Here is a 26482-nt window from a genome sequence, read left to right on the forward strand (position 1 = left end):
CCTTTGATACAAACAAGTACGGCAGCCATGCTTGCAGTTACACAGCCTTTGATCTCAAGATTGACAACATCTTAGAAGGCAACTCTTTGTGTCAAACATCCTTGGTTTGCTTACCTCCTTTCAAAGCTGGTCAGCCTCCAAGGTTTCCAGTAGTGCTAACTTTTGCTTTCACAATTTAACAAAATAGGCTTCTAACTAGTTTTTTTGATCCCTCTAAAAGCAGTGGGAATAATCCTCCCTCGTAACTGTTTGCTTCTTTCTATTCTCGTCTATATATAAGAAAAATCAAAACAAAAAAGAAGCAATAGCATAATTAAGGAAATTCCTGGATAGAAGAACATCACACTACGGAGGCTGATCCAATCCATAAAAACTTCAAATCAATGCGAAATAATTCATACAGTACATGTCAATCGTCATAAGTACATGGTAAACGGCTGGATTAAGCATGCTCCTTTTATATGTTCAAATATCATAATATGCATATGGATCATGATTGGATCATTTCATAACACACCAGACCCAGGTGATTTATTAGATCAGATCCATATTACAGTTTGAGAGACCTTGTTCAAGGCTACCTTTCATTCTAAAGCATGACAATCACCTTCTTGTCGAGTGAACTTCTAATCACTTAGAAAACAATCTTGGAATCATCCTAGCCTCTATAATATCTTCATCTGAAACTCAAAACCATAACAGGCAACAGAGGGGTCTCCCGAAATATTCCTGAGTTTGAATGCGACAGACACTCTCATATCAAGCAACTAATGTGCAAAAGGAAAACGGGAAGATGCACGTGCCCTAATTTAAACAGTAAGCTGATACTTCAAACTGCAGTCTTAAGCCGGAGCTTCTAAGGGCTCATCAGGCCTTTATGCGAACTACAAATGAACCTGTTCAATAATTTCCAACAAGCATGATTACTTGACGCATGTCAAAGACATTGCATAATAACGGATTTCATAAATGTAAATAAGCATACAAATCACAGGTTAAAAACAGCTCTAGATGCATTTTTTAGAGTAGAGCAATAAAATTAATCAGAAAACTATGACAAAATGACTGTAGTAGTGCCAGACGGTTAAAATATCTTAAAGTTGATTTATCAATGATGTTAGAGATATCTGTCACCTCAAGTGGCATATCGAAAAAATTGATTTGTACCACATTCAGTTGTCAAAACAAAGGCCACAATCATTGGTTGAAACAATGCCGAAAGGTAAGAAGCCATAACAAATTCTTAATGCAACAATTAAAAACAGGAAGTTTTGGAAATGTATTGATGTAAAGTTCATTTTCATTTCACCCTAGATCACTTTCTAAGATGGTCCTTTTTTTTTTGGTTTTATTGTATGTACATCTTGAAGTAATTATTCAAAAGCAGGCATAATAGGAGACTTTAGGTAAGGATGAGAAATCATTCAATTTAGTTCCCTCAATCTTACCATGTTGAGTGAAATCTAATGATAATTTCAAGCATCATCACATACAATATTGATGGACACCATCTCCTCATGCCCTCATAAGAGATGCAGCAAGTTGACAACAGGTGCAACAAACAAGAGTTGTTTACTAGAGCTATATAGGATTTTTCATGAAACGAAATGTGTGCAAAGGCCTTAAACAAAGGAGGAGATACACAGGAAGTGCATCCACCAATATACATGTGTAATAGATCAAGATTGTTAAACAAGAACTTTAAAAATTTAGTGAGTCAATTTTTAAATTAATGGATTTTGGATAAGATATTATCAAAGAATCTAAAAGATATTACACAAAAAGGAAGGGGGCAAGGGACAAGGAGATTCACAAGTAAAAAATTTTGTATGATAACGCCAAGGACGGGTGGTGGTTGGGGGTAGATAAGTGTAGAGGACTTGGAATTTTCTTTTTGGGTTAGTGAAGGGTTAGCATTAAGATATAATGAGAAAAGCTAATATTAAATGCCATAGTCAAGAAGATGAGATCGTTTACATTACAGCATTTAACAAACAACTGACTTTTCAAAACATAATTTCAAAAACCAAAACATAAAAACTTCTCAAAAAACAGAACACGACACACTTTTTAGAAAAGTTTCCACACTTTCTTATAGGAATATTTTGAGAAAACGAGTACTTAATTGTAGGGACTGAATTATTATTTATAAAAAAGACTAAAAATAATAAATAGAGGTGACCGTATAATCACCACCAATTGAGGAGAGGGGTGGTCTCACGACCACCCATTTTTAGAAAACTTTTTACACTATGACGAGTAACCCTCCAAGGCAGGGACACTTCGTGCCCACTCCCTGTTGGGTAAACTTCGGACCCATGTAAAGCTTCCCCTTCACACAGATAAGGTAATGATCTGGCTTGGCTAGCCCCAAGGAATTGTTTGCACCCAAGGGGATTTGAACCTTAGACCTGATGGAAATGCCACAAAGACTAAGGCCTTTACCACTTGAGCCAATCCCTTGGGCTTAGAAAACTTTTTACATCTTTATAGGAATATTTTGAGAAAACAAGGGCTTAATTTTTCAGGAGTAGGGGTTGACTTATTATTTAAAAAGATTAACAAAATAATAATAATAATAATAGAGAGGTGGCCACAAAACCATCCCAAACAAGAAGGGACAGCCATGCGGCCACCTCAGATGGATAAGAGTGGCCGCATGGCACCGTTCTCCTCAGCTAAGGGCTGTTGTACAGCCACTCTGTCTCAGCTTTTTTTTTTTAAAATAAAATAAAATACTGAATATGCTTATTTTGAGACATGAAGAGACTAGATGTTTAAACCAGGAATGACTCGCTCCAATAGGTAATCAACAAACAAAGCCTAATATGACGAACACATAAGGCAAAAGATACACAAGTGAAAAGTGAAACCATGAATAGAAAAAATTATGGTAGGTCCAGTAGTCAATTACCAACTTTACGTGAACAAAGAGTGAATCAACAAAATTTCAATTGCAAACAAGCGGGTCATGAAGCACGTTTCACTTCATGCTTAGATGACAAATAATAATTATCATCCAACAAACCCTCAATTGACCAAAAGAAAGCATATCATGGAGTGCTTATAAAGGTAATACATTGCTGCGCAAAAACGTAATCACAATCTGATGAGCTCAAGAACCAGTTACTCACATGCAGGAAGATTAGATATATCCGCAGAAACTGCGCAAGGAATGCCAAGATTTGAAAGAGCCCCCCTTATAATTCCACATGGGAAATAGAGATGCATGCTTGTAGCTTGTGCTGCCTTGTTTTCAGGTGCGCCTGCAGAATTATCTTGAGATAAATCTCCACCCTCAGATGATGGATCAACTGACATGCGTGCAAGCCAACGAAACCGATTATCTTGCAATACAAAGGTGCCCTACAAGACAAATAAGAGCCATTTTTCTCAAATTCACACAAAAACGTATAATCTATATTCACTTTAGATAAATTTTTTTGATAAGTAAAGAGTTAGATACTTGAACTAACTCTATGATTGGTCTTCAAGTTGTCTATTTGCTTCTTGAAAAGCTCGGACCAGAAGTCCTTGCAGATAAACTTGATTGCCTCTAAATGATCACTGAACCGAGGCCGCTCCATTGTATACCTAAAACAGAAGCAGAGCTTCATTCTTATAGGCAGCACTCAAACCCAAATGTATAGAATTATTATTATTATTTTATTTTTTAATATGAGTAAAATGGACCCAAGGGGAGGGGGAAGGGGTCAAGTGTATAGAATTTTGAGATAACAAAATTATGAGAACTATAATAAGTATTACAAGCTTTTCATGCTTCAACATTTTTCTTCTGTGGCACACCTATTGTGGTGTTACATTCAATGTTTGCCCAGCAAAATAAAGAGCTAGAAATACACGATAACAGTGTAAGAACAGTGTTGAGCAAGAGCAACTAAATGATGTCATAATCAAGATCACATTTATATAAATTCATAGACCATGTTGTTGTTACGAGTTTGAGTAGATCCTGGAATTAGTAAGTGAAAGGTTGCGCAGATACTACCCACGCTTTACCTTTAACATTGACCTTATTAAATCAGTCTGTATGCAATGCATGTAAAGTACTTTTAGCAAAACACAGAACTAGATCACTTTGGCTTTGCTTTCAATAAGAATTTATATAATGTTTCCGGTACTAATGCTCAGAAAAGAATTAGTCAATGATCTCTAGTTCAAATGCTAGTTCCTCCGTATAAAATGGGATGATTGAGTGAAGTCATGGGTTCAAGACTCACTTTGTGTGTGCAACTTATCAACCAAAAAATATAAAGAAAAAGAAAAGTATAGAAGTAATTCTTAATCGATTGAATTTAGAGTAGCATGATATCAACATATATTCCATTTCGCAAATCCATACCACATACAAGCATTTTTTTATTTTTTTTGGATGAATTCACACAAGCATTTTTCCATTAGATTTTTTCTCTTTTACTTCTTTAAGTCACGCATGCCAAATTCATAAATTCTAATTCTTGCGCGGAAACTGAGTAAAGAGGTAATACAATCAAAATCTAACTCTTTCCTCTTCTTAGACCAAGTAGAGAAAGGATTAACTTTCTCAGGTCTCAAACAACAAAATGATTACAAGATTCAAATTCATTTATCCTTGACCTTTCCTGCACTTTCTCAGCAACCAAACAGTAAATTAACAATTTGATAACAAAGAAGAACCAATTTCTTATTTCTGTCTACATTTCTCACAAACCACACAATTCACATGAACTCGTTCAGATCTAAAGCCCAGAATTCAAATTTCTATATAGCCCTAAATCAAGAAATTAGAGAAAAATTGTACTTCATAGGCTGGGATAAGGTGTGGTGGAGGTGTACCGTTCGGATAGCTGGTGGCCGACCTGGAAGCCGATCGCCTCGATCCGACGGGCGGCGAGCTCTGGCTTGTTGGCGTAGAACCGATCGCAGTAGGAGGACACCATTTCTGTCAGTAGGCTGTCCACGCAGCTCTCCGAGACCTCCCTCCCCATCTCTCTCTATCTCTCTGTGTCAATTTGCTCTTCGATTTTACTTTCTAAGTATATGAAATGGTTTTGGTCACTCAAGCCCAATAGTATAGGCCCACGTCACCGTCCCATTATATTAATGTGGCATTGCTAAATTATTATTGATTTATTTTTTTAACAAAACTTATTTTAAGAGTAAATTAGCAATGTTAAAATATCAGCATCAAGGAGTTTAAAAAATTAGGGATTATTTGAAAAATTAGAGACTATTTGAAATTGCATTAAGGAGTTTAAAAAATTAGTCTATTTTTTAAAAATAACTCAAAAAGTATTTATTTGATTTTTTTTTCTCTATAAAAACGAAGAAGTCAAAAACGTACTTTTGAAAAAAACTTTTTTTAATTTTTTTTATTTGCTTTAAAGTTTGAATTTTGAACACAATCTCAAATAAGTTTTTAACCTCTCGAACTTTTATCGTTTTTACATTCACCTTCATTAAGTTCAAAAAATCTCGTTGGTTAGATTTGTAATATTTCTCATTGGTTAGATTTTATTTTATTTATTTATTTTTTTGCGCCTTTGTTTTTAGCTATCAACTGAATACAACACCTTAGCAATTAGGTGTCTCGTAATTAAAGCTAAATTACTCATTATTCTTATAGGGTTCCATGTCTTAAGAGTATTAGCAGCATCCTTTCTAAATATCATTCTTTTATCTAAATGTAAGAAAAACTCCTAAAAAATCATCTCCAACCGACTCTCCTAGTGTTCCCTAAACTAAGGAAAATCAAGAGAACCAAAAGGGATACCATGCTTCTCTTAACATTATTTTAATATAAAAATATTTTTCCTCTCCGTTCTCTTTTCTCTAACATTTATTTGAAAAAAATATATTTAAATGGCTATTTTCTTTCATTTCTCTAACATTTAATTTAAAGAATATTTAAATGGTATAATGAAAGTATAATGAAAGCTATTGTGGAGTTTATTTGAAAAATAAAAAATAAAAAATTGGGTACCAACTGGTAACCGGGAAACCGGTTTTGAAACCGGTTGGAAAAAACTAATAACCGGGTATCTAGTTCTGGTTTTGGTTTTTGGCACCCAGTTATAACCGGGTAACCGGGTATATATATAAAAGAATATTTTTTATTTGTATTTTTAATTTTTTTAGGGCATTTATAAACATTGGATTTTAAGAGCATTTTTAAACAATGAAGTTTTAGAACATTTTTAACATGTCAAACTTTACCATCAAAGTAGTTGCTAGTTTAGTTAAAAAAATAATTATTTGTTTAATGTACGTACATGGGTCACAATATGTGTGTAAGTCAACTACAGAGATGTCCCCAAGAGGTAATTCAGTCAGCTAGAGACCACGTCTCATGAAGCGGAGGTCTCTAGTTCGAATCCCTCATCTCCCTCATGTGTGGACATGTAAAAAAAAAAAAAAGTCAACCATAGAGATATTGAAGAGACTAAGCTACTGGAAAATTTCATCACAAATTATTACACACTCCAAAACTACAAAAGTACTTATGATAAACCAATTGAAATTTGAATGTATGCAGAAATTCGTGTAGCAGTTAACACTTCAGGAAGGAATGTATGATGCAAATACATAATATTGTACTCTTTTTTTTTTTTTTTTTTTTTTTAATTTTTTTTTTTTTAAATACATCACAAAACAAGAAAATAAAGAAGCAATATCAAAACAAGTAACCATAGATTAGCCCGGTCTGATCTCCCTTTGACCGACTTCAAAGAAAAAAAAAACAAAATCCTTAGTCCCACAAACTAATTAAACAAAAAAAAGTAACATTCCAGGTACTGCATATTAAGAATGATCTTCGTCGTCTTCAGAATTATGAACTTTTGCCTGACAGAAAACACCATATTGAAGATAAAAACATTAATCATTTGAACGGTTGAATCATAGAAAACAAAGTGTAATTCTAGCTTTCTTCGTCTTATTTACTTGTACCTTCCCATTTAGAATAAAAAAATTATTAGCTGTGTTTAGGGGACTATATTTTTTGCTAAAAATGGCAAAATTCAGAGTCCTAACATGTTTCCACTATGATAAGTGTCATCTAGTGTTTTATTCAGCTTAATTCCTAGAATTTCTTGTGGGGGCTACATAATGAAATACATATGTGAATTCCCTGGAGTTAATGGTAGGATTATGGTCCCAACTTGTTACAGGAATATACCTAGCTAGATGGAAAACAAAAAGAAAGTAGAGATCAAAGAATACTATAATTTGTGTACTTTCTAACAATACAAAGAGTCTACACAAAATAATGTGACAACAAGCGTTGTGAATGAAATACAATTAGGTGGTGTAAGAGCAGTTCGTAAGAAAAGAAATTTCCAAAACTACAATCACTAAGCAGTCCTTGTGGATTAATTTGTACGGCTTGTGATCTAATGTTTCCAAACACTCAAGGAAAAACTAAAGTACGCACTGTAGTATATATAGCGCATAGGTTTACTGTCCTGTATAATTCTAAAGAGTAGTTGATTAGCCTCTTACCTCTTCAACCAAGAATAGAAGGTGTTAAATGGAGGTCTAAAGGTGGCTCTGTTCAACTATTTCTTGAAAGCTCAAAAATTTCGAAGCAAATATCTCAACTTGATAACATTAATTCAGGTCAAATTCTTTCATCAACTGTCGATCTCAATTATGCGCTCTTCAGGGGAAACACCCGAGTTTTGGTACGTCAAACCAATTTCCTTGACCACATCATGTTCAAAGTCAAAAGTCATGTTCTCACCTCCTATAGCATGTACTTCATGTGGATTTTGAAAGCTGGAAATTTCTTGGGGGTCTTTATTCCATATATGCTTCAGTTTTGGCAGATGAAGAAGATGCAATTCTTTTAATTGAGTGGCTGTAACACCACATGTTTCTTGATGAACAATAAGATTTTCACAAAACTCATCTTTTATAATCTCACGTTTGCAAAAGGAATTTGCAGTGAATTGGTTATGCCATATAATCTTCAAGTCAGCCATGCAGAAGATTCTCAATTTTTCCAAACTAGGGAATGGAACCTACAGAAATTCATCCAGCTGTATTTGTTAATGATATATCCAACCATCATATTGAAGATAAGATACCAAGTAAATATGACAAAGATTTGTAAGTTTATAATCTTAACAAGCACAATCGCAGGTTGTCAAGGGAACAAGTAGAAGGTACAAAAAATTAACAGAAAATTTGTAATCATATCCTTAAATTTTGAAAGTGTTAATTTAGTGTATTACTCTTTCAATTTTTTTCAATTTCATCCATTTGTTAAGATTTGCAGTAAAATCTTAACAGATGATGTCAAAATTTTCATAATACCCCTGTTTTTTTTTTACATTTTGTCTCCTTTTTCGTCTACAAGGTCCCGTTATAATTAGTATCATAAAGAAAATTAGGTTCACTCAGTGTAGACGCAATATCACTTTTACCTGCATAATGCTGGACATCTTTAAAAAGTAGTTAAAGCTCTCATCTCTTCAACCTAAAAAACGGTGTGCCGAATTGAACCACCCCCAATGTATATGATTAAAACATATAATAGTAAATAAAAAAATATATGAAAGAACCATATAGATATTGCGTGATCATGAACCAAGGAAAATACTTCAATATGGGTAATAATGTAGCACACGCGTAAGAGCTTTTCTAAGGTTCTAGCCACACAAAAAAAGTAAAGCTTTTCTAATTAATGTCACATTATAGTATTTTACTCGTTAATTTGTGTTTTAAGGATGCGATATGGCTTCTAAATTAATCATAAATTAGTATTTCAGAAAATCAGTTGACAAGTTTCTAATGGGTAACTCAATCGACTGGGACCACGCCTCATGAAGCGAAAATCACTAGTTTGAATTCTCCTCTCCCATTTTTCCCACTTATGCATACATGTAAAAAAAAAATTTTACTTGATATTCAAAATGAAGAAAAAAGACTAAAAGAAAATTATTACTTAAATCTGTATGGAACTGTTATTTCAATACAATTTCGAAAATGAAGGCCTTTGCTCAGGCATGAACTAGCATCAAAATCAGACAACAGAGAATGGAATACATGACCTTTCTCCTCCAATCAGCCATTCCTCTTAGAGCAAATAGAAAATTTATAAACAATATGTAAAAGTCTAGATATGGTAAAGATGATTAAGTACTTTGTTCCATTTATAAGTGTGGACATTTAATGATATTAGTTAAGGCTCTTACGTACCTCATCATCAACCAAGAAAAGGGGCTGTTTACTGGGAATCTCAACTTGGCTCTCCCCAAGTATATCTTTAAAGCTTGAAAGTTCAGACGCAAAAATCTTTACTTTTGGACAAAAAGCCACCAACATATTTTTGAGCATTGGCCATTCTGAAGTATGTACTCCTGGGTAAAACCACTTGAGTCTTGGTAGAACTACAAGATGCAGGACAGTTACTCTAGGGAAGACGAACCTAGCTATTGGTTGCTTTGTTTCTTCCCCTACAACAATTTCCTCCAGTACCATACAATCAATTATCACAAGTTTCTCCAATTGCGCGAGACATGTGGCCATAGATGCTGGAAATAAACTTTTCAAACTGCTACATTCAACAACAAATACTCTTTGTAGATTTTGAAAGCTGAAAATTGGTTTGGAGTCTTCTCTTGTTACAACATGGCTTTCTTTAACATTCATCCCTTGCACTTCAAATACTTCTTGCAATGAGTGACAATCACGTATACGAAGTTTCTCAAGACTTTGGAATCTTTCCAGCATATCAGATCGAAAGACGTTAAGAAGATTTTCACATGAATATACTGTTATATCCTGGAGCTTGTAAAAGGAATCCACAGCAAATTGGTTCCCCCATATAATTTTCAAGTCATCCACTTGGAAGATTGTCAACCATTCCAAACAAGGGAAGGAAACCTGCAGGGTTCATCCCATGTGCTAATTACACATCTATCTGTAATAACTCACTAGGGAGTTTAGAATAAAAATAAGGGGAGTAAGCAAAAAAATATTTACCTCTTCATTGAACAGAGGTTGCATAGCGGTATGAGGGCTCTCTGCTACATTCATTTCCTTTGGTTCTCGACAGCTGGTCATCATGTCCAAACTAACAGGTTTGGATATGAATGTTTTTAACTTAGGGCAATTGTCTATGATTAGCCACTTCAAAGATGGAAATTTGATATTACTTCCTTCGCAGAATCTTTTTAGCATTGGAAGCTTTTTTAGCTTTAGGATTTCTAGTCGAGGGAAGAATTCTTTAGGTATTGTTTCTCCTACTACTCTTAAATCTTCAGTGACAAGTATCTCTTCCATAACCTCACATTTACGTATGCGAAGGTGTTTGAGTTGCTCCATAAATCTGGCCGAAGAGAATGACAGTAGATATTTTATATTATTAGAGCCCTTCACGTCCAAGTCTAGCAAATTTTGAAACCTCGGCGTTGATTGCATGTTCTCTATTCTGCAAAAGGACCTTGTTGCTAGATTTTGGTTGTGTTGAATGTCTTCCAAGCCTATTGAGAAGAGTTCCAAGCGTTTCAAGTTGGGGAACACAACCTGCAGTGCAACAGTGGTTAAATCCTTATCTTTCAACAAACTAAAAGATGCACAGTTAGTTAGGGTGTCAATATTATTCCAAATTTTATTTGAACATGCAAGAGTTAGGGGTCGTAATGATTCTAAATTAAGTCTTATCATATATTTTTTTTTTCTCTAATTAATGAACTTGAAAGTCCTAAAAATGCAACATTTAAATTTAGCTTGGTAAATTAGGACATGACTAATTAAGGTTTCTTCAGCTATAACCTCACTTGAGCCACATGCCTCTCACACCTCCGTGGATAAGTACTAAGAGTTAAAATTAATTTTGGTTGTTTTCCATGGATGTTGAAATTTAGTAATTGATACACTATTAAATGGTTATCATTGAAACAATGTACTCCAAACATCTATTTTGGTTGTTATGAATTATTATTTTATTAATCATTAAACCGGCTGATCTCCAACACTTAGAATATGGTTTTCTTTTTTGAAGCATAAAATTTTTTCGAAATCTATTTCTTCTATATTCAAGTAATTGCAAGTAGTACTGTCATCCAAAAACGAACTAATTTTATTTCTTACTATTTTTCCTTTTCCTTTTGGAACTGGTTCATTTTAAATCACAAATTTTCACCAAATCTCCACCAAAGGTTTAAGAAAGTGTGGGCTCATATTCATAGATTTAAGAAAAACAAAATCTGTAGTAAAAAGTTCTTTTGGTAAAAGTGTGAGACTTTGAGTGTATTGGATTTTTAGTTCGAATTATTTTTCTTCATCACTATTTTGTTCTTCGTAAGAGGACACCAGAAGAACTCTAGTGCGCTTAATTGTAATCATGATCTATTGCAAGACATTTCCAAATGAAATAAATAGTCTAAGGAATCAGAAATGTGAAAGAGAGAGAGACAGAGAGAGATACTGCCTCCATCGTGCATTTCCTAAATGCCTATGTTTTGAGCACCGCGAACAAAGTTCTTGATGCTACCGTTGGCCAAAGGGAAGAGGATCATTTCCAGTCCATTTTGGACTGGAGAATATCCAGTTAATGGCTAGGATCTTTCTAGAGAGATTTTGAGGCCATAAATAGGACATCTGTCAATAAATAAAAATAATAATAAAATATTATATATTTTTTAAAAACAATTTTTTTTTAAAAAAAAAACCATATTAAAAAAATTAAGGAAATGGACTGGAGAGATCCTAGTCATTAACTAAATATTTTCAAGTCCAAAATAGACTGAAGAGGATTCGGATTCTGGGCGAAGTTAATTGGCACAACAACTACAGTTTTGACAACCATGTTATTGGGAACAACTATCTACTGGGATTAGGCTTTCCAGTTTGACTTATGCGAGTACTGGCGACCATCTGGTGCGCTTTTGTTTAAAATGGAAATTTGAGGGAATGCTGGGTTTTCTTCTTTGAAGCATAAAACTTGAAAATTTATTTCTTATGAATTCCAGTAAAAGTGTACAAACGAAATAATTTTATTTCATATTTTTTTTCGTTTTCTTTTTGTAACTGGTTCAATGGTTCATATTAAATCACAAATTTTCACTCAATCTCCATCAACACATCAAAATTTGAAAAATAATTTTCTTTTTAAAAAAAAAATGTGAGAGGAGAGAAAATTATATATTTTTCCTTCCAAAAGTGATTTTCTTAGAATTTTTGTTAATAGAATGATGGGTTAGTAGGGAGTGGGGAGGAATTCAACAATCTATATTCTTTTATTCATTGGTACTAAATTCACGATAGAGAGTAGAATTAGTCCACCTATCCAAAAAAAATAAATAAAGAATTAATTAAATCCGCAATTTGGGCAACAACAAAAAAGAAGAAGAGCATTTTAATCTATAGCTTGTATAGGTATGGCATTTTAGACACTACGCACCCTAAATGATGAAATAGAAAAACATGTCTCCATTGGCCCATCGACATTGGTATATATATATATATATATATATATATATATATATTCTTACAAACTCTCAATTAAGAAATGGAGAAGACCAAGTGAAACATATTAAGCAATGCATGCTTAATGAAAAGCATGCCTTAAGAACCAATTAACATAGTGTTGCAAATTTTCAATTAATAAAATTCAGACAATCATGTGAAAAGCATTTAGCCCTAGCTAGAGGTCATAATGGAGATTAAACTTCTTAATCAATAATTAGTACCATCCAAACTGATTAGATTTTTTTACCGAAGCGAATCAAACCGGTTAGAATCCAATATTATGTTTTGTCTAACTTGAAATTTGTATTTCAATATTTCATGGGTTTATTTTGTGCACAACTCAAACTATGATAAGATATTTAATTGATTGGTCTTGTATAAAGGATTCTCCCTGTTATATATGTATATAAATGCATTTGAGTACTCTTCATGTTTCATCTGTTGCATTTGTTTTATTGCCAATCTATGACTGTCATTAATGATATAAATAGTCATAAACTCTCATCTCTAACCTTCTTAATTGAAGATGCATATTAAACCATCATCACCATCGATTTCAAGTTAAGGAAAGAAAAAGGTGATCCTTATCAAAGAAGAAAACCATATTATACCTGTTCATGTAGAATTGGCATGTGAAAATCAGGCTTGCCCTCCATGATAATTTCTCCAGCATCAGTTACGAGTGAATTTTGTATGCTTAAGAAGCTCTTGAGCTTTGGAAGATGCTTAAGTCTCAAGAGGCGTAGTTGAGGGAACAAGGATGCGGTATCTTCATCTTCTATTTCGCCTTCTTCTTTCATGACTATTGAACCCATGATGCTGCATTCTCTTATCTCCAATTCTTCCAATTGAGAAAGGCCCCGGGCTATGGATAACGAGAAGAAATACTTTAATTTATCACAGTGTTCCACTTTTACAACTCTCAACTTACCAAAGGATGTCAAGTTGGGAAGTTGGCCATGACCTATTTCTTCCAAGCTCGTCATATTTTTGAGAAGAAAAGTCTCCAAGGCAGGAAAGACAACAAATGGCATCACCAAGTTCATAATATACTTAATCTCACGATTATTTTGGATATGGAGATGCTTCAGTTGTTGAAAGCCTTCCCAATCTAATTCATGTAGAACACTCTTAACACCCTTTAAATCATCTAAATAAAGATTTTCTGTTTTATTCAATATCTTTATAATCCCAACCTGTGATTGAAAGCTTGTATTCAGCTTGAGTTTTAATGTTCTTGAGGCTTCTTCTCGCTCATCAGACCAGTCCCATTCATCTCCTATAGATATTACGTATCTCTCTAACTTCTCAAATAACAAATCTTTTGGCAAATTGCTGGCATTTGAAATTTTTATTTCTAAAGTGATCAAATGTGACAAATGCTTTAGCTCAGCAAGGCTAGCATTGTTGAGCCCTTCAGCCTCCCATTGAACAAAACTATTTCTCATATACAACACTTCTAATGCGATCAAGCTTGATAGGACATTAGGTGGAATCAATTCAAGTTTGAAACAATCTGTCAAATCCAATAACCGCAAACAAGTCAACAACCCTATTTCTTCTGGCAATTGTGAAATGTTGGATTTAAGAAGGCTAAGAACTACTAAATTCTTGAGCTTTCCAACTATAGCTATGTCTCCCAACACACATTGATCCAGGCACAACGTTTGCAGATTTTCAAGGAGAAGAAGTGATGACGGAAGTGATGAAAGGTGCATTTGGGTCAAATCTAAAACTTTGAGCTTTCCCACCCCTTCAAAGAAATTGTCTGAGATTTGCTTAGGACTATCTTCACCCCATAAACAAAAGAATCTTAATTCTGGCAATTCCATTTTGTTAGGAAGTTCATGGATATCTCCGCCACGAGCATAGATTGTCTCGCATCTTTTGAATGCATTCGCATCTAGCCATTCTTTTAGCCCACCATCAGCTCTCACCACAAACATATTATGATCCTGTTCCGCTATTGATTTAGTAGCATCACGGACAACATCATGCATACATAAACTTCTAGATTTATAAGGTTGCAATAGACAACAGTCTTCCAGAATACGAAGTATTTTATATAGTCTGTTTTTTGCTTCTTCAATTGTATTAATACCATGAAATAAACCCAAACCATAACAATACTTCAACAAGTCGTCCTTCCCAATGTAGTACCCCAGTTGAGAACAAAGCAAAAAGACGTCAAGGGCCTCCTTATGACTTTCTTTAAGATGTTTAAAACTAAGCTCTATGGAAGAATATATAGTTGACAGCATTTCTGTAAGGTGTTTGGGAGCGGGTCTTCTTAGAAGCTGCAGTGCATCCTTCCATTCAAATAACTCCTTATTTTTTAATGCCTTAGACACCGTTACAAGTGCAAGAGGCAGACCTGCACATGCTTTAGCTACCCCAGTTGCTGTGCTTTGCAAATTGGGGTCTTTAACACAGTCACCCGCCATCTTCTCAAATAAACTCCATGCATCTTCATCATCTAAAACTCCAAGTTGAATATCCTTTTGGGTGTCCATTTTAGAAACTAATACATTTCGATCTCTGGATATCAGTAATACTTTGCATCCCCTTGAAGGAATTCCTATCGCCTCCAAATCAAGTTTCTCCCATATGTCATCAAGGATAACAAGTATCATCTTCTCGTCTTTTTTTCCTGTTAACCTCCCCTGTAGAGGAATTGCCTCCAAATCAACATTCTCCTCAGGGATACCAGGTTTCTTCCTTTCTTGTGATAATCTCTCCAGCAAACGACTTGCTCTTCCGGGTTCAGTCTCCTCATCAAACTTTAGACGTAGCGTGTCCGCGATTTCTCCTTGAATTCGTCTACAGTCTGGGCTCTGAGTCACATTTGCAATAACCACCTCATCGAATAACTTTTTTTCCTTTGCTTGGTTGGCAACTTCTCTCACCAGTCTAGACTTTCCCACACCAGCCATCCCCCACACCCCGATCAAGTGGATCTCATCATCTTCCAATGCCTCCATAAGTCTCGTCACAGTTGACTCTCTTGATTTAGAGGCCACGTAATCCATAGATCCGACAATCACTATCCCTTGTGGAGCAGGACGGAAGCCAACTCTCTCTGAACTAGGCTTTGTCTGGAGTAGTTTACCAATTTCTTGCTCTATCTTCTTTGCTTTTCGGCTTAGCTGATGCCGTCGCTTCAACTTCATCAGACATGCCCCACTGTACCACTTCATCTTTGCTTCTTCTTCTTCACGTTCAAGAACGTTTCTAACCAAGTTCTCTATTTTAACATCCTCCGCCTCTTCCAACCATTTTTTAACATCACCTTCAATTTGTAGACCGTTACATCTAGCAGCCTCAACGGAATTTTGCAATCTTTTGTTAGCAAGCCCCAACTTCTTTTCCTGGTTCTTCATACTCCCAATGTTGCTCTTGTAGTGAAACGAGTAACATAACCATTGTCCGACTGGTGCAACTGTCCACTCAAGGAATTTAGTAGCACACTCCATTAAAATACTCTCCATTCTTGCTTTCAATCTTTTATCCCTTTTCCTTCTCCTTACTTTTTTTGTTTTTTTTTTTTCTTCTTTTCTTCAGTTTTTTTTTTTTTTTTTGGATTTTTGCAACAGTAGGGACAAGAAACAACTAGAAACTGCAATGAAAATAAATCATGGGGAGAAACAAGGAAATAAAAGGAGTAGGTGTCCTTAACTGGTTTTTTGATGGACCGGAGCAAAAGGTGATCAGTAGAATAAAGTTGGAAACCAAATTAAGCAAGGAAAATGTGGAAACTAGCTAGGAGCGGCCTGTGTACCTCTGAGACCAAATCTGAAACTCTTAGTAGGGCTATGATTTCAAACCTGCATGCGTTTCATTAACCTGAGTTTGACCTGCATAATTAATTAATTGCTTCATCATCAGCCATCCAAAGTGTGTAAATTAATCAGAAAACAGGAGGTGGTAAGATTGAAAATATTAAAAATTCAAATATAATGAAAGACATTGTACGTCTTATTTTTCTATTCAAAACACACCTCATTAACTCATACAATTAGATCAACCTACCTTATTACTTTGGAATCTAACTTGCATTAATGATCATGGTGAAGGCAAATTCAAACAAGACTGTGCAGGTGTTCTTTTATTTTTGTGGCAGGCGTTGCTTTTTTTCTAATACATAATAGTTGGTGTGTTAATTTTCGTGATATCGGCCATTTAAAGGTTTTTTTTTTTTTGTTTTTTTTATTCAATATGGGAGAGGCGGGAAATTAAGGGAAAGAAATATAAAGTTTGTTATATTTGAGTTTTTTATTTTCTCGTTTATTTTATTTTTCATATATATAAACATTTCTGAATAGTAATTTATTCACAGCAATTTTTCCGGTTGTTGTCTCCTTTTTTGGTCATTATGATGCCAAGATATCATGAGGTATATTTGTAACCTGTTTATTTTTATCTAACAACTCCTTTACCAAACTGACAAATTTGATAATAACACTATAAAGTAATTAAAATATCCTTTATGCCCAAATGAGTACCGTACTTGTTACAAAAATAAAATAAAAATAAGTACCCTACCAAGGACCCATTTGAGTTTTTATATTTCAAATTGTAGATTTAAAAATACCCTTTCAAACGATACATAAAAATGCTTAATTTAGAGGGGTGATCAAACTTGAGTAATAAAGGAAAGTCATTATGATAAAAACAAATACAACTAAAGAATAAGAAGGTTGGACGGTGAGTGGAACCGGATTCTATCATCTTGTGAGTGGCGCCCTCTCTTCACATAAAGATTGTCACTCCTTATGAGAGGCAGTCAATCGCTCATTACTTGATAAATAATGGTTGTGACAGGAGATTATTTTATTTTACTTTTATTTTACTTTTTTTTTTTTTTTAAGATAAAATTATAATTTTATAATAACAAGCAGTGAATCATTAATTATACAACGTTTGAAATTACAATTGGTTGTGACATGGATTCATATGTGAATTTGACTGTCTCCATCAAACAACTTGATGGCAAAAATTATTTTGAACAAATAGTATACCATAATTTTTATCGTACAAAAATTACACAATGCTCATGTGGTGGTTTATAAAATAAAAGTGTAGTTTTTCGATTAAAAATCCAAGTAAATTTGTTTTACGATTGGAACTTTAGTTTTTGCGATCACTGGACCATAGCCCATCCAGTATCACAGAAGGGAACTTTAGTTTTATGCCATCACTATATATCATTATAGCCCACCAAAGGTAAAGTTAAGCATATTGTACTATAATAAATAAATAAATAAATAAACTTTTTGGTTCGTGTTTTTTTGTTTTTTTGGTTCGTCTATTAAATGGGTGTAGCACTCACATATTATTATTATTTTTTTTTAACCTCACTAAATCTCTTGAATTTCTATTAATTTTATAATTACCTCTCAAAGTTTTAAAACTATAAATTTAATGTATCAAACTTCTAATTTTTTTGTAATGTCACTTATCTATTAAGATTTTTTCGTTAAATATGCTGTCAAAATTTCCAAAAAATAACCCTGTTTTTTATTATAAAAAATAAAATAAAAACTTGTAAAGATTTAGGTATGGATATCTATGCAAATTCTGTTAAATTCTGACCAACACCTGAATCTTTTTAATTTTTTTTCATATATATATTTTTTTTTTAAAAATAGTATTTTGGTAACGAAAAAATCTCGCATGGAGTAGTGACATTGCTAAAAAATAGAAGTTTTATACACTAAATTGAGAGTTTTTGAACTTTAGGGAAGTAATTGCAAAAGTGATGAAATTTTGGGGAGTTAAGTGAAATTTCATTGTTTCCCTTTTTTTTAGGAAAAAGCTTCACAAAAAGCCCATGAACTTCCACGCATTTTGAAACCACCCCTAAATTAAAGTTCAAAAACTCTTAATTTACCGTATCGAACTTTGAATTTTTTGCAATATTGCCCATTTGTTAGGATTTTCCGTTAAATCATGTAAAAAATCTCAAAATACTCCAGCTTTCAATTATAAAAATAAAATTTGCAAAAATTCAAGCATTGGTCGAAATTTAACAACATTTACAAAAATACCTAGGCCTAAATCTTTGCAATTTTTTTTTTTAAAAAAAAAAAAAAAAACAAATATGAGTATTTTGAAAATTTTGACAAGATTTAATAGAAAATCCTAACATAGGGAAGACATTGCAAAAAAATTAAAAGTTTAATATCCTAAATTGTAAGTTTTTAAACTATAGAGGTAATTTCAAAACGCATGAAAATTTATGGGGTTTTTTGACGTTTCCTTTTTTTCTTTTTCTTTTTTCTTCCTTTTTTATTGAGTAATATAACCATTACATTAAAATAAATTACAAAAGGAAGAGATGACTGCCACTAACAAACAGCCAAAAATAGTTCTTATTATAAGAAACGGAAACTAAAAATAAAGTGAAAAATAGATCCAAACAGATCTAATCATATATTCCTATAATTATTTAACTAAAAGATATATTGTACGTGCACTGATCAGAACTACAATGAGATGATTAAAAAGTAGAAGAGAAAAAGAGAGGAGGAAAGAGGGAGGGCCTCTCCGTCCTCGATCCCGTTCTCCGTTTGCTTTAGTGATGGATTTAAAACCGAAAAGAAAACAACCATAGCTAAGAAACGCAATGGAATTAAAGAATTTGGACACTTAAATCAAAGATGGACGATAGAAGTACGCACCTCTGTTTGAGTGCTCCGAATGAAGAGTGCAATTCAAAGATGCTCACCGGACTGAATATCAAAATCAAGATCAGTGAGTTTGGCAATCAAACTTTACTGTGTAATGAATTGAAGATGATAAAATGACTTAAGAGCGTGAAGACTTTCAAAGAGAGGAAAAAGTGGGTAGAAAATGCAGAGAAAGTGCATCAAGGGTGGTGTTTGTTAAACAACACCACCCCCAAGGCACTATTCATCTTTAAAAAAGATTAAAAAATAATAATAATAATTAATATGAGAAAATGAAAAAAGTGGTATTAAAAAGTAAAAAAATTCTTTTTTGTAATATTTTTTTTATTTAAATAGTAATAAAATGTAAATAATGTAATATAAAAAGTGAATAATTTGATATAAAAGTAAGAATGTGTTTTTTGAAAAAAATGAAATAAATAATATGGTAAATTGTGAAAGAATGGGATGAGATTTAACAAACAAGGCCAAGCACAAACAAACAATCACCAAAAACAAAATGATGTAATTCAGACCTGCCACAAACAAACAGTCAGCAAATTGTGGTGGGTCTGACTCATAGACTCATATATCACTTTGCTTGTGCCTTTTTTTTCACCATATTTTACACATTTTCCTCCAAGTTGTACACTTTTGAATAAACTAGTCTTAATTTCTAGCATGAAGGAAAAAGCAAAGACAACGAATCAAAGCAAATCCCGAGGAAATATTCAGGTCAGGCACAAACAAACGAACACCACATGGCTCCAGCTGACATAAGAACACGCAATGATCTTTGCTTAAAGCTTCTTAATTTTTTTTAAAAAGTGTTTTCCTTATAATATGTTTTTATTGTAAAATATTAATCAATAATAAAAAATGAACAAAGTCACAAAAACCCAACTAAGACCACCCTTGTCATTTAATTTTAATTTTTTTTTAAAAAAAGTTAAATAATATTTTATTATTTAAAATTTAGTGAAACATGTAACATTCTATAGGTCGTTAGATAAGATTAAATGGTCAAGATACACAATTTGAAAATCTCTAATTTTTTTACTAATAAGAGGGGATCCGAATCCAAGGAGGAATGTGTGAGTGGGGAAGTCGAGGGAAAAAGAAACGGAGAAAAAGAAAAAAAAACAAAAGAAAGAAATAGAGTGGATAGTGGGAGACACAAAAATAAATAAAATAATATAAAACAAAGTAGGTGGTGGGGGAAGGAGAAAAGAAGAAAAGAGAAAGAGGAAGTGGCGGAGAAGGTGGGAGAAAGAAGAATAAGGAAAAAAATAATGAAGGAGATGGGGGTGGGTGAAGTTGTCGATAGAGGAAGAAAAGAGAGGAGAAAAAAAAATTAAAAAGAAAAGAAAAGGAGAAAGTGGCCGGAAACATTCATGAACCTGCTGCAGCGTGAATCAAGGCACTTATTACTCTATAATATTATAAAATTTTAGATTAAGCTTCCACATGAGACAGTAGAGGTAGAGGCTCTAGTAGTTTCTAGGTGCAATAATGCAAAATGAAAGGATAAGGATGACTGAATAGGTCAAATCTAACTTCATATTATCACTAATAAGCTTTACATGAGTTTAAAACAATTAAACTTTTACCTTCAATAAGAAACAAAACCCAAAAACTCAAGATTAAATAGAAGATTAAGAGAAAAATATCCAAAATATTCTATCAAACTCGCAACTAAACCCTTTCTCCCAAAAAAACAGAAAATTTGCTCATAACGGCAGAAATTAAACAAATAGTACAATACAATTCCTACAATCAAATATAACAAAACATCAAACAAAATCCAACAAAACAATTGTCAAAAACCCATAAAGAACATAAATAAACACTACCTAGGTTAAACCCAACTGGGATATTCTTATATAGAATAGAACCACATAAATCAAACGCTATTACTTGTCAAAAAAACCCCTCTCTTGATCTCTTTGATAAACCTCTGTTTCAAACAAAACTCAATAAAAAATTTGTCAAAAACCCATACAAAACCAACCAAAAAAATCATTAAGCACAAAAATAAACACTACAAAAAAAATCCCATTTGGGATATTCTTATATAGAACCATATTTCTTTACTTCACACCATAAACCCTTATATCAAATAAATTTAAAAATTCATAAAGTTTAATCTTATAAATTGAACCTGTTAAATATTTGTTCCCATATATATAATTTAAAACTCTATAAAGGAAAAAAAAAATGATTAAAATGTAAAATATTAATCAATAATAGAAAATGAACAAAGTCACAAAAACCCAACTAATCACAATCTATCATATCCCAACAATAATACCACTTTTTCTCCATTAAAAAATACTTTTTCTTTCAAAAATTAAGAGTAATATGATAAACCTTTCTTTCAGTAATTGAACTTCATTCTCATCAACTAAAAACGTGAAAGGAATATTGAAGCACCTAAGAATAAAGATATGAATAGAAAAATCTGGCATGAACTCTTAGAAAAAAAAAATTATACTACCAACATTTTGTTACTTTGAAACCATATGTTTTTGCTATATAACCATTCACGACAAATTTTCAACAGTACTTAATATAAAATTTCAATTTTAACAATCTTATAAGTAATTAAATGAGTCTTGTAAACATTTCTAATGATGAAAAGAACATAGTATCACTCAGCACAAACTTCTACTAGTAAGACTTTGTTTTTCGGTAGTAAAATTTTCTCATTGACAGAACTAACAAAGTGTGCTCAAAAGTATGAGAATGTTTAGACCCAATTCCAGTTAGTTTAAAAAATAACTTCTGATTTTGACACTTTTTTTTTTTTTTTTTTTTTTTTTTCATTTTACCTACTAACTTTTCAATACAAACTTTAATAAATTGTCTATTTTTTAAAATATTATTTTCCATTGTTTTAAGGGTAAAGATAAGAGTAAGAACATTCAAATTGAAATCTCTATATTTGTTTGTTTGTTTTTTTTTTTTTTTTTCCTAAAATTTGAACAAGAGCACAATTTAATAAGCTCTTTTAGCTTTTGTTAAATATAACTCTTATCATAAATATTTTCTAAATGTAAAGAGCCCAAAAGGTAAAAGTTTATCTTTCATACTTATTCTTCTTTCCTCTCAATTCAAATAGATTTTTAATTCAAAGAGTCAAAAAGTTGGTTTCATAACAAAATAAAATATATAATTAAAATAGAGAAATATTTAGAGAATTTAATGTTTAATAATTTTGAAAATTAGCTAGCTAAATTAATTAAAGTAGAATGATAGAATTAAATTTAAAATTTTTTTGAATTGCTGGACGTGAATCCTCTAAATATATAGATAGTACACAATCCGATGGCTCTTTCTTCAACAAGGGACATAATATTTTATTTCTCTAATATGCTGCGTGAATAATGCTACAGTAAAAATTGTATTTTACCTATTCTAAACCTAATTTGCTAGAGATAAAAATTAGATGATATTAGCTAAAAAATAGCATATTAATTTTGTACGGATTAAAATGGAATTTTCCTTATAACTTTCCTTGTGATTAAACATTTGAAATTCAAATATTCCAGCATATGCTATAAAGATGCTTGCCCCATTATTTGGTGTGGGCCATAGTAGTCATTGACTCAAGTAAAGGCCAAATGTGAATTATGACTTTTCTTTTCATTCATCAATCAATCGCCTCTGGCCTCCCCGTCCTTTCTTTTTCTACAAAAATCCACCACATGGTAAAGTTGAAAGGACACATCATGCTAGGGAGTAGGGACGGACACCCCCTCCTCCCTATGTCCAACGCTTAAATGCATCCTGAATCTTTAATTTTAATGGACACATAAGCTACGTTTGGCAAAGGGAGGTTCAGCACTGTAGCTGGAACGGTACTGTTTCAGCTACAGTGCTGTATGACACCACGTGAATTTTTTTTTTATTTTTTATTTTTATAATTTTTTTTTCTTTTTCAAAGCCAAAAAAAAAAAAAAGGAGAGGGAGGAAGCGATGGGGTGTACCAGAATACCCTTGACCAAAATAGATTAGTCGAGCCACCCATTTTGGCTCAAAGCTACGGAACCACCAGCTGTCTGGAGTGGTTCGACCAGGCAAGCGAAGTGAGTAAGAGCCACCCCTTAATAAAAGGAAGGGAACAATATTTGGGGGGAGTGGCGAGACACTAAAGAAATTTTGGGGTAGTTGGGACCACTTTATGCGGTAGGTATGGGGTGGCCGAAACCACCCCGACCTGAAATTAAGGCCACTGATACGATCTTTTTTTTTTTTTTTTTGGGCCAAGGGGTGGTTCATTTCCTGAGAATCGACTGCGGTAGCCTCCGACTTTCACCCCACTTGGCCAAAAAAATGGGGTTGGTCCAGAGAGCCGCCATTTTGGCCGAGAATGGCTACCATCTTTTCCCTCTGTTTTTTTTTTTTTGCCAAAAAAAACAATAATAAAAAAATAGAAAAGCGACCAAACTCAATGGAAATTTCCACTTTTCTCCATTTGAGCGATGTAGTTTAAAATTACAGTCTTTGGACCTCACTGCCAGCAATGGCCCCATGTCTGGGGGGCCGAGGGCGCTGACCCCTCGGCCGAAAGGACACATCATGCTAGGGATGGACGCCCCCTCCTCCCTATGTCCAACGCTTAAATGCATCTTAATCTTTATTTTTTTAAAAAAATAAATAAAAATAAGTCTTATAACAAATTTTTATTGTTAATAGATAGAATTAGTAGTATATTAACAAACAAACAAAAATGTAAAATCAACTTATATAGTTATACCGATTAGTTTATGTATTTATACTAATTAGTTTATAAGTTACATATGGTATACAAAAACAAAAAAAATAAGTCCTTACACTTAATTTTAATATAAATTTTAAACAAAAACTGTCAAATCACGTCAATATAATCAAATTATGATACTTATCATATATATATATATATATATATATATATAAGAAAACAGAAGGCTAGAAGAGATGTGGCTCTCGACCACTCTTTAGCCAAATGGGAGGCAGAGGGATCTAGCTTCTATTTTGAAAAGAAAAAATAAAAAAGTGGGTGGCTTCATTGTGGTTCGCCATTGCTGCTTTTTTTCTTTGGTCGATTTCAAGGTTTAATGTTTTTCTTTTTTTTCTTTTTTTTCTTTTGAAATCATTTACTCATACATATCATTGATAATAAAAATTTCATGTTATGGATAACCATGCAAAAGGGTTATCTACAAAGTTCTCGAAATTTCTGTTTCCATAACAGAAGATATCACAAATTTATTAGTTTTAATCTAATTCAATTCAATTCAAATACGAAAAAATTCTTTCAATTCAATTTATGGTTAACATATATAATTCTTACATGCATTTTTTTTTTTTCTATAAAATTACAAAGCATATAATTCTTGCATTGATTATTAACATGTGAAATGACATGCTCTAAAAACATACGTTATAGTCTGAAAGAAAACTTTGTCTACTCAAATTACCTTTATTTACCTTTTATGAGTTATTTTGCTTAACGGTATTAAAAGAAAAAGAATAAACATTGTGAAACATACTATTGAGTTTCGAATTTAGAGTAGTATTAGTTAAGAGATGTGTTGATCAATAAATTCTGGGATACCCTTTCAAAAAACAAAAACAAAAAGTATTGTCAGGAATCATATTTTTATTTCGCCACTATCTCATCTGTTGACTTGGTAGTATCAATCCACCCTTAAAAATGTGTATTCTCACTATTTTAATAAGGGTTGATCTAAAAGCGAATTAATACTGTCAAGTTAGCATGGTAAGATAATAGTGTAGTTTTTAGTATTTATCCAAATTTAAATTAGAGAAGCGCTAGAAACCTACAGTTTATCTCACTTTACAGATGTGATACTGCCAATTAATCATTAATAAAAAAGAAAAGAAAATCTAATGACTCATTGACAATATCAACAAAATGAAATAAAAATAGAATAAAAGTGTGGTTTATATAGTTAGCAAAAACTAATGCCCTCATTGTGCTAAAAGTTAATAGTTAAAATTGTTAGGCTCCTAGAAATACTTTAAAAAAAATTAGATAGTTAATATATATATATATATATATATATATATATATATATATATATAGTGAATTTTAAGAGCGTGAAGACTTTGAAAGGGAGGAAAAAGAACAACCACAAACAGACTACTACAAGAGATGATGATATGACCCAACACAGCCGAGACAACGAAGTGGGCCATTGACTCCGTTACATAATTCATTGCCAATCTTATTTGCAGATTTCATGTTCAATATTTCTCATTTCTTCTTAGAAAAGAAGAGTCAAACTCCTCGTTTCATATCAACCTTTCAAATATTATCTCTACATTTTATATCACATTAATCAATTATTAAAAAAACAAACAAAAACACACATAAATCTAAGCCTCCATGAGCATCTCCCTTTGTAAGGTATTTAAACCGTACTATTTATTTCTTAATTAAGCCCCTTTCATTAAATTGTTAGTGTTAAAGTACGATTATAAAAGGATGCAGAGAATATTGAAAAACTGTTAACCGTTGTTAATGTCTCACTCAAATTACCAATTAATTATGTTAATGCCTCACACAAACTACTAATTATGTCAATGTCTACCTTAAACTATCAAAATTTATTAATATCTCATTCAAAGTCTTTAAAAAACCAAAGTACCCTTAAAAATTGGTCAATAAAACAAAAAATACCTAAGAAAAAAAAAAAAAACTAAAAATTAGAAAAGAAACAATGATGCGCAAGTGCCGGAATCATCGTTGCCACCAACAAAAGCTCCATGGATTGTGTTATAAGACGGGAGAGAGAGTGAGAGAAAAAGAGTTCACGAGAGTTGGGAGAAATGGGAGAAAAAAAATCGTTCGTAATACTTTAAGATAGATTTGCATGGTTTGAATTTTGGAAAATATAAGGTTTTTTTTTTTTTCGTTTATATTTGTATCTCAGCTGTCTCTCAGACAATCATAAACCTCTCAGATTCTCTCTCTCAGTCTTGGCTGAAAACATGGCTAGGCTTTTGGGTTTGCTCCTCAAAATTAACCTTCGAGATTTTATAGGTCACTTGTTACAGCTTCGGTTCTTCAAATTCCTCTAGATTTTGATTTCAAAATAGGATTATTGGAAGCCTGAAACCTCTTTTTAAACAACAACAAAAAAAAAATTAAGTTTTTAGTTTTTAATTTCTTAATTCAAGTATAAAAAACATTTGTACGTACCACACTCTGACGCTAAATTATTTGTCAAAGTCATCCACACGACCACACACGTGGAATCAAAAAAAAAAAAAAAAAATTGTTACCGACGACACATGTCACACATCATGCCAGACTGCCAGGGACCGGG

General features: G+C 32.7%; 2 protein-coding genes across 3 annotated transcripts; both read right to left on the reverse strand.

Annotated features, from left to right (window-relative positions):
- Positions 1 to 330: 330 nt before the first annotated feature.
- On the reverse strand, positions 331 to 5025 carry LOC132172348 (uncharacterized). The gene is made up of 4 exons (XM_059583832.1): positions 4837 to 5025; positions 3477 to 3594; positions 3135 to 3366; positions 331 to 896 (listed from the first exon to the last, which is right to left on the reverse strand). Exons 1-4 carry the CDS (start codon positions 4986 to 4988, stop codon positions 868 to 870), a joined length of 531 nt encoding a protein of 176 aa, XP_059439815.1. The 5' UTR covers positions 4989 to 5025; the 3' UTR covers positions 331 to 867.
- A 1570-nt stretch (positions 5026 to 6595) lies between these two features.
- Positions 6596 to 19376, reverse strand: LOC132170809 (probable disease resistance protein At4g27220). 2 transcript variants are annotated; one of them, XR_009438993.1, is made up of 6 exons: positions 19158 to 19376; positions 13089 to 16331; positions 9988 to 10530; positions 9202 to 9888; positions 7501 to 8021; positions 6596 to 6843 (listed from the first exon to the last, which is right to left on the reverse strand). XR_009438993.1 is itself a non-coding variant. In XM_059581924.1 (5 exons), exons 2-5 carry the CDS (start codon positions 15963 to 15965, stop codon positions 7632 to 7634), a joined length of 4497 nt encoding a protein of 1498 aa, XP_059437907.1. In that variant the 5' UTR covers positions 15966 to 16331; positions 19158 to 19376; the 3' UTR covers positions 7289 to 7631. The 2 variants fall into 2 exon arrangements, 1 of the variants encoding a protein (XP_059437907.1); XM_059581924.1 differs by lacking the exon at positions 6596 to 6843 and having other exon boundaries at positions 7289 to 8021.
- Between the last annotated feature and the right edge of the window lie 7106 nt (positions 19377 to 26482).

This window comes from Corylus avellana, chromosome ca2 (assembly GCF_901000735.1).
Source record: "Corylus avellana chromosome ca2, CavTom2PMs-1.0".
Classification (NCBI taxonomy): domain Eukaryota; kingdom Viridiplantae; phylum Streptophyta; class Magnoliopsida; order Fagales; family Betulaceae; genus Corylus; species Corylus avellana.

Bases quoted from the DNA above. Each gene is read 5' to 3' on its own strand.
- LOC132172348 (XM_059583832.1), bottom strand. From the start codon at position 4,988: ATGGGGAGGGAGGTCTCGGAGAGCTGCGTGGACAGCCTACTGACAGAA. The intron at 3,367-3,476 runs GTTAGTTCAAGT...TTTGTCTTGTAG, and splicing joins ACTTGAAGACCAATCATAGA to GGCACCTTTGTATTGCAAGA. The intron at 897-3,134 runs GTGAGTAACTGG...ATTATTGAACAG, and splicing joins TATATCTAATCTTCCTGCAT to GTTCATTTGTAGTTCGCATA.
- LOC132170809 (XM_059581924.1), bottom strand. From the start codon at position 15,965: ATGGAGAGTATTTTAATGGAGTGTGCTACTAAATTCCTTGAGTGGACA. The intron at 10,531-13,088 runs GTATAATATGGT...GTTGCACTGCAG, and splicing joins TGCCAATTCTACATGAACAG to GTTGTGTTCCCCAACTTGAA. The intron at 8,022-9,201 runs GTACGTAAGAGC...GAATTTCTGTAG, and splicing joins TTTTCTTGGTTGATGATGAG to GTTCCATTCCCTAGTTTGGA.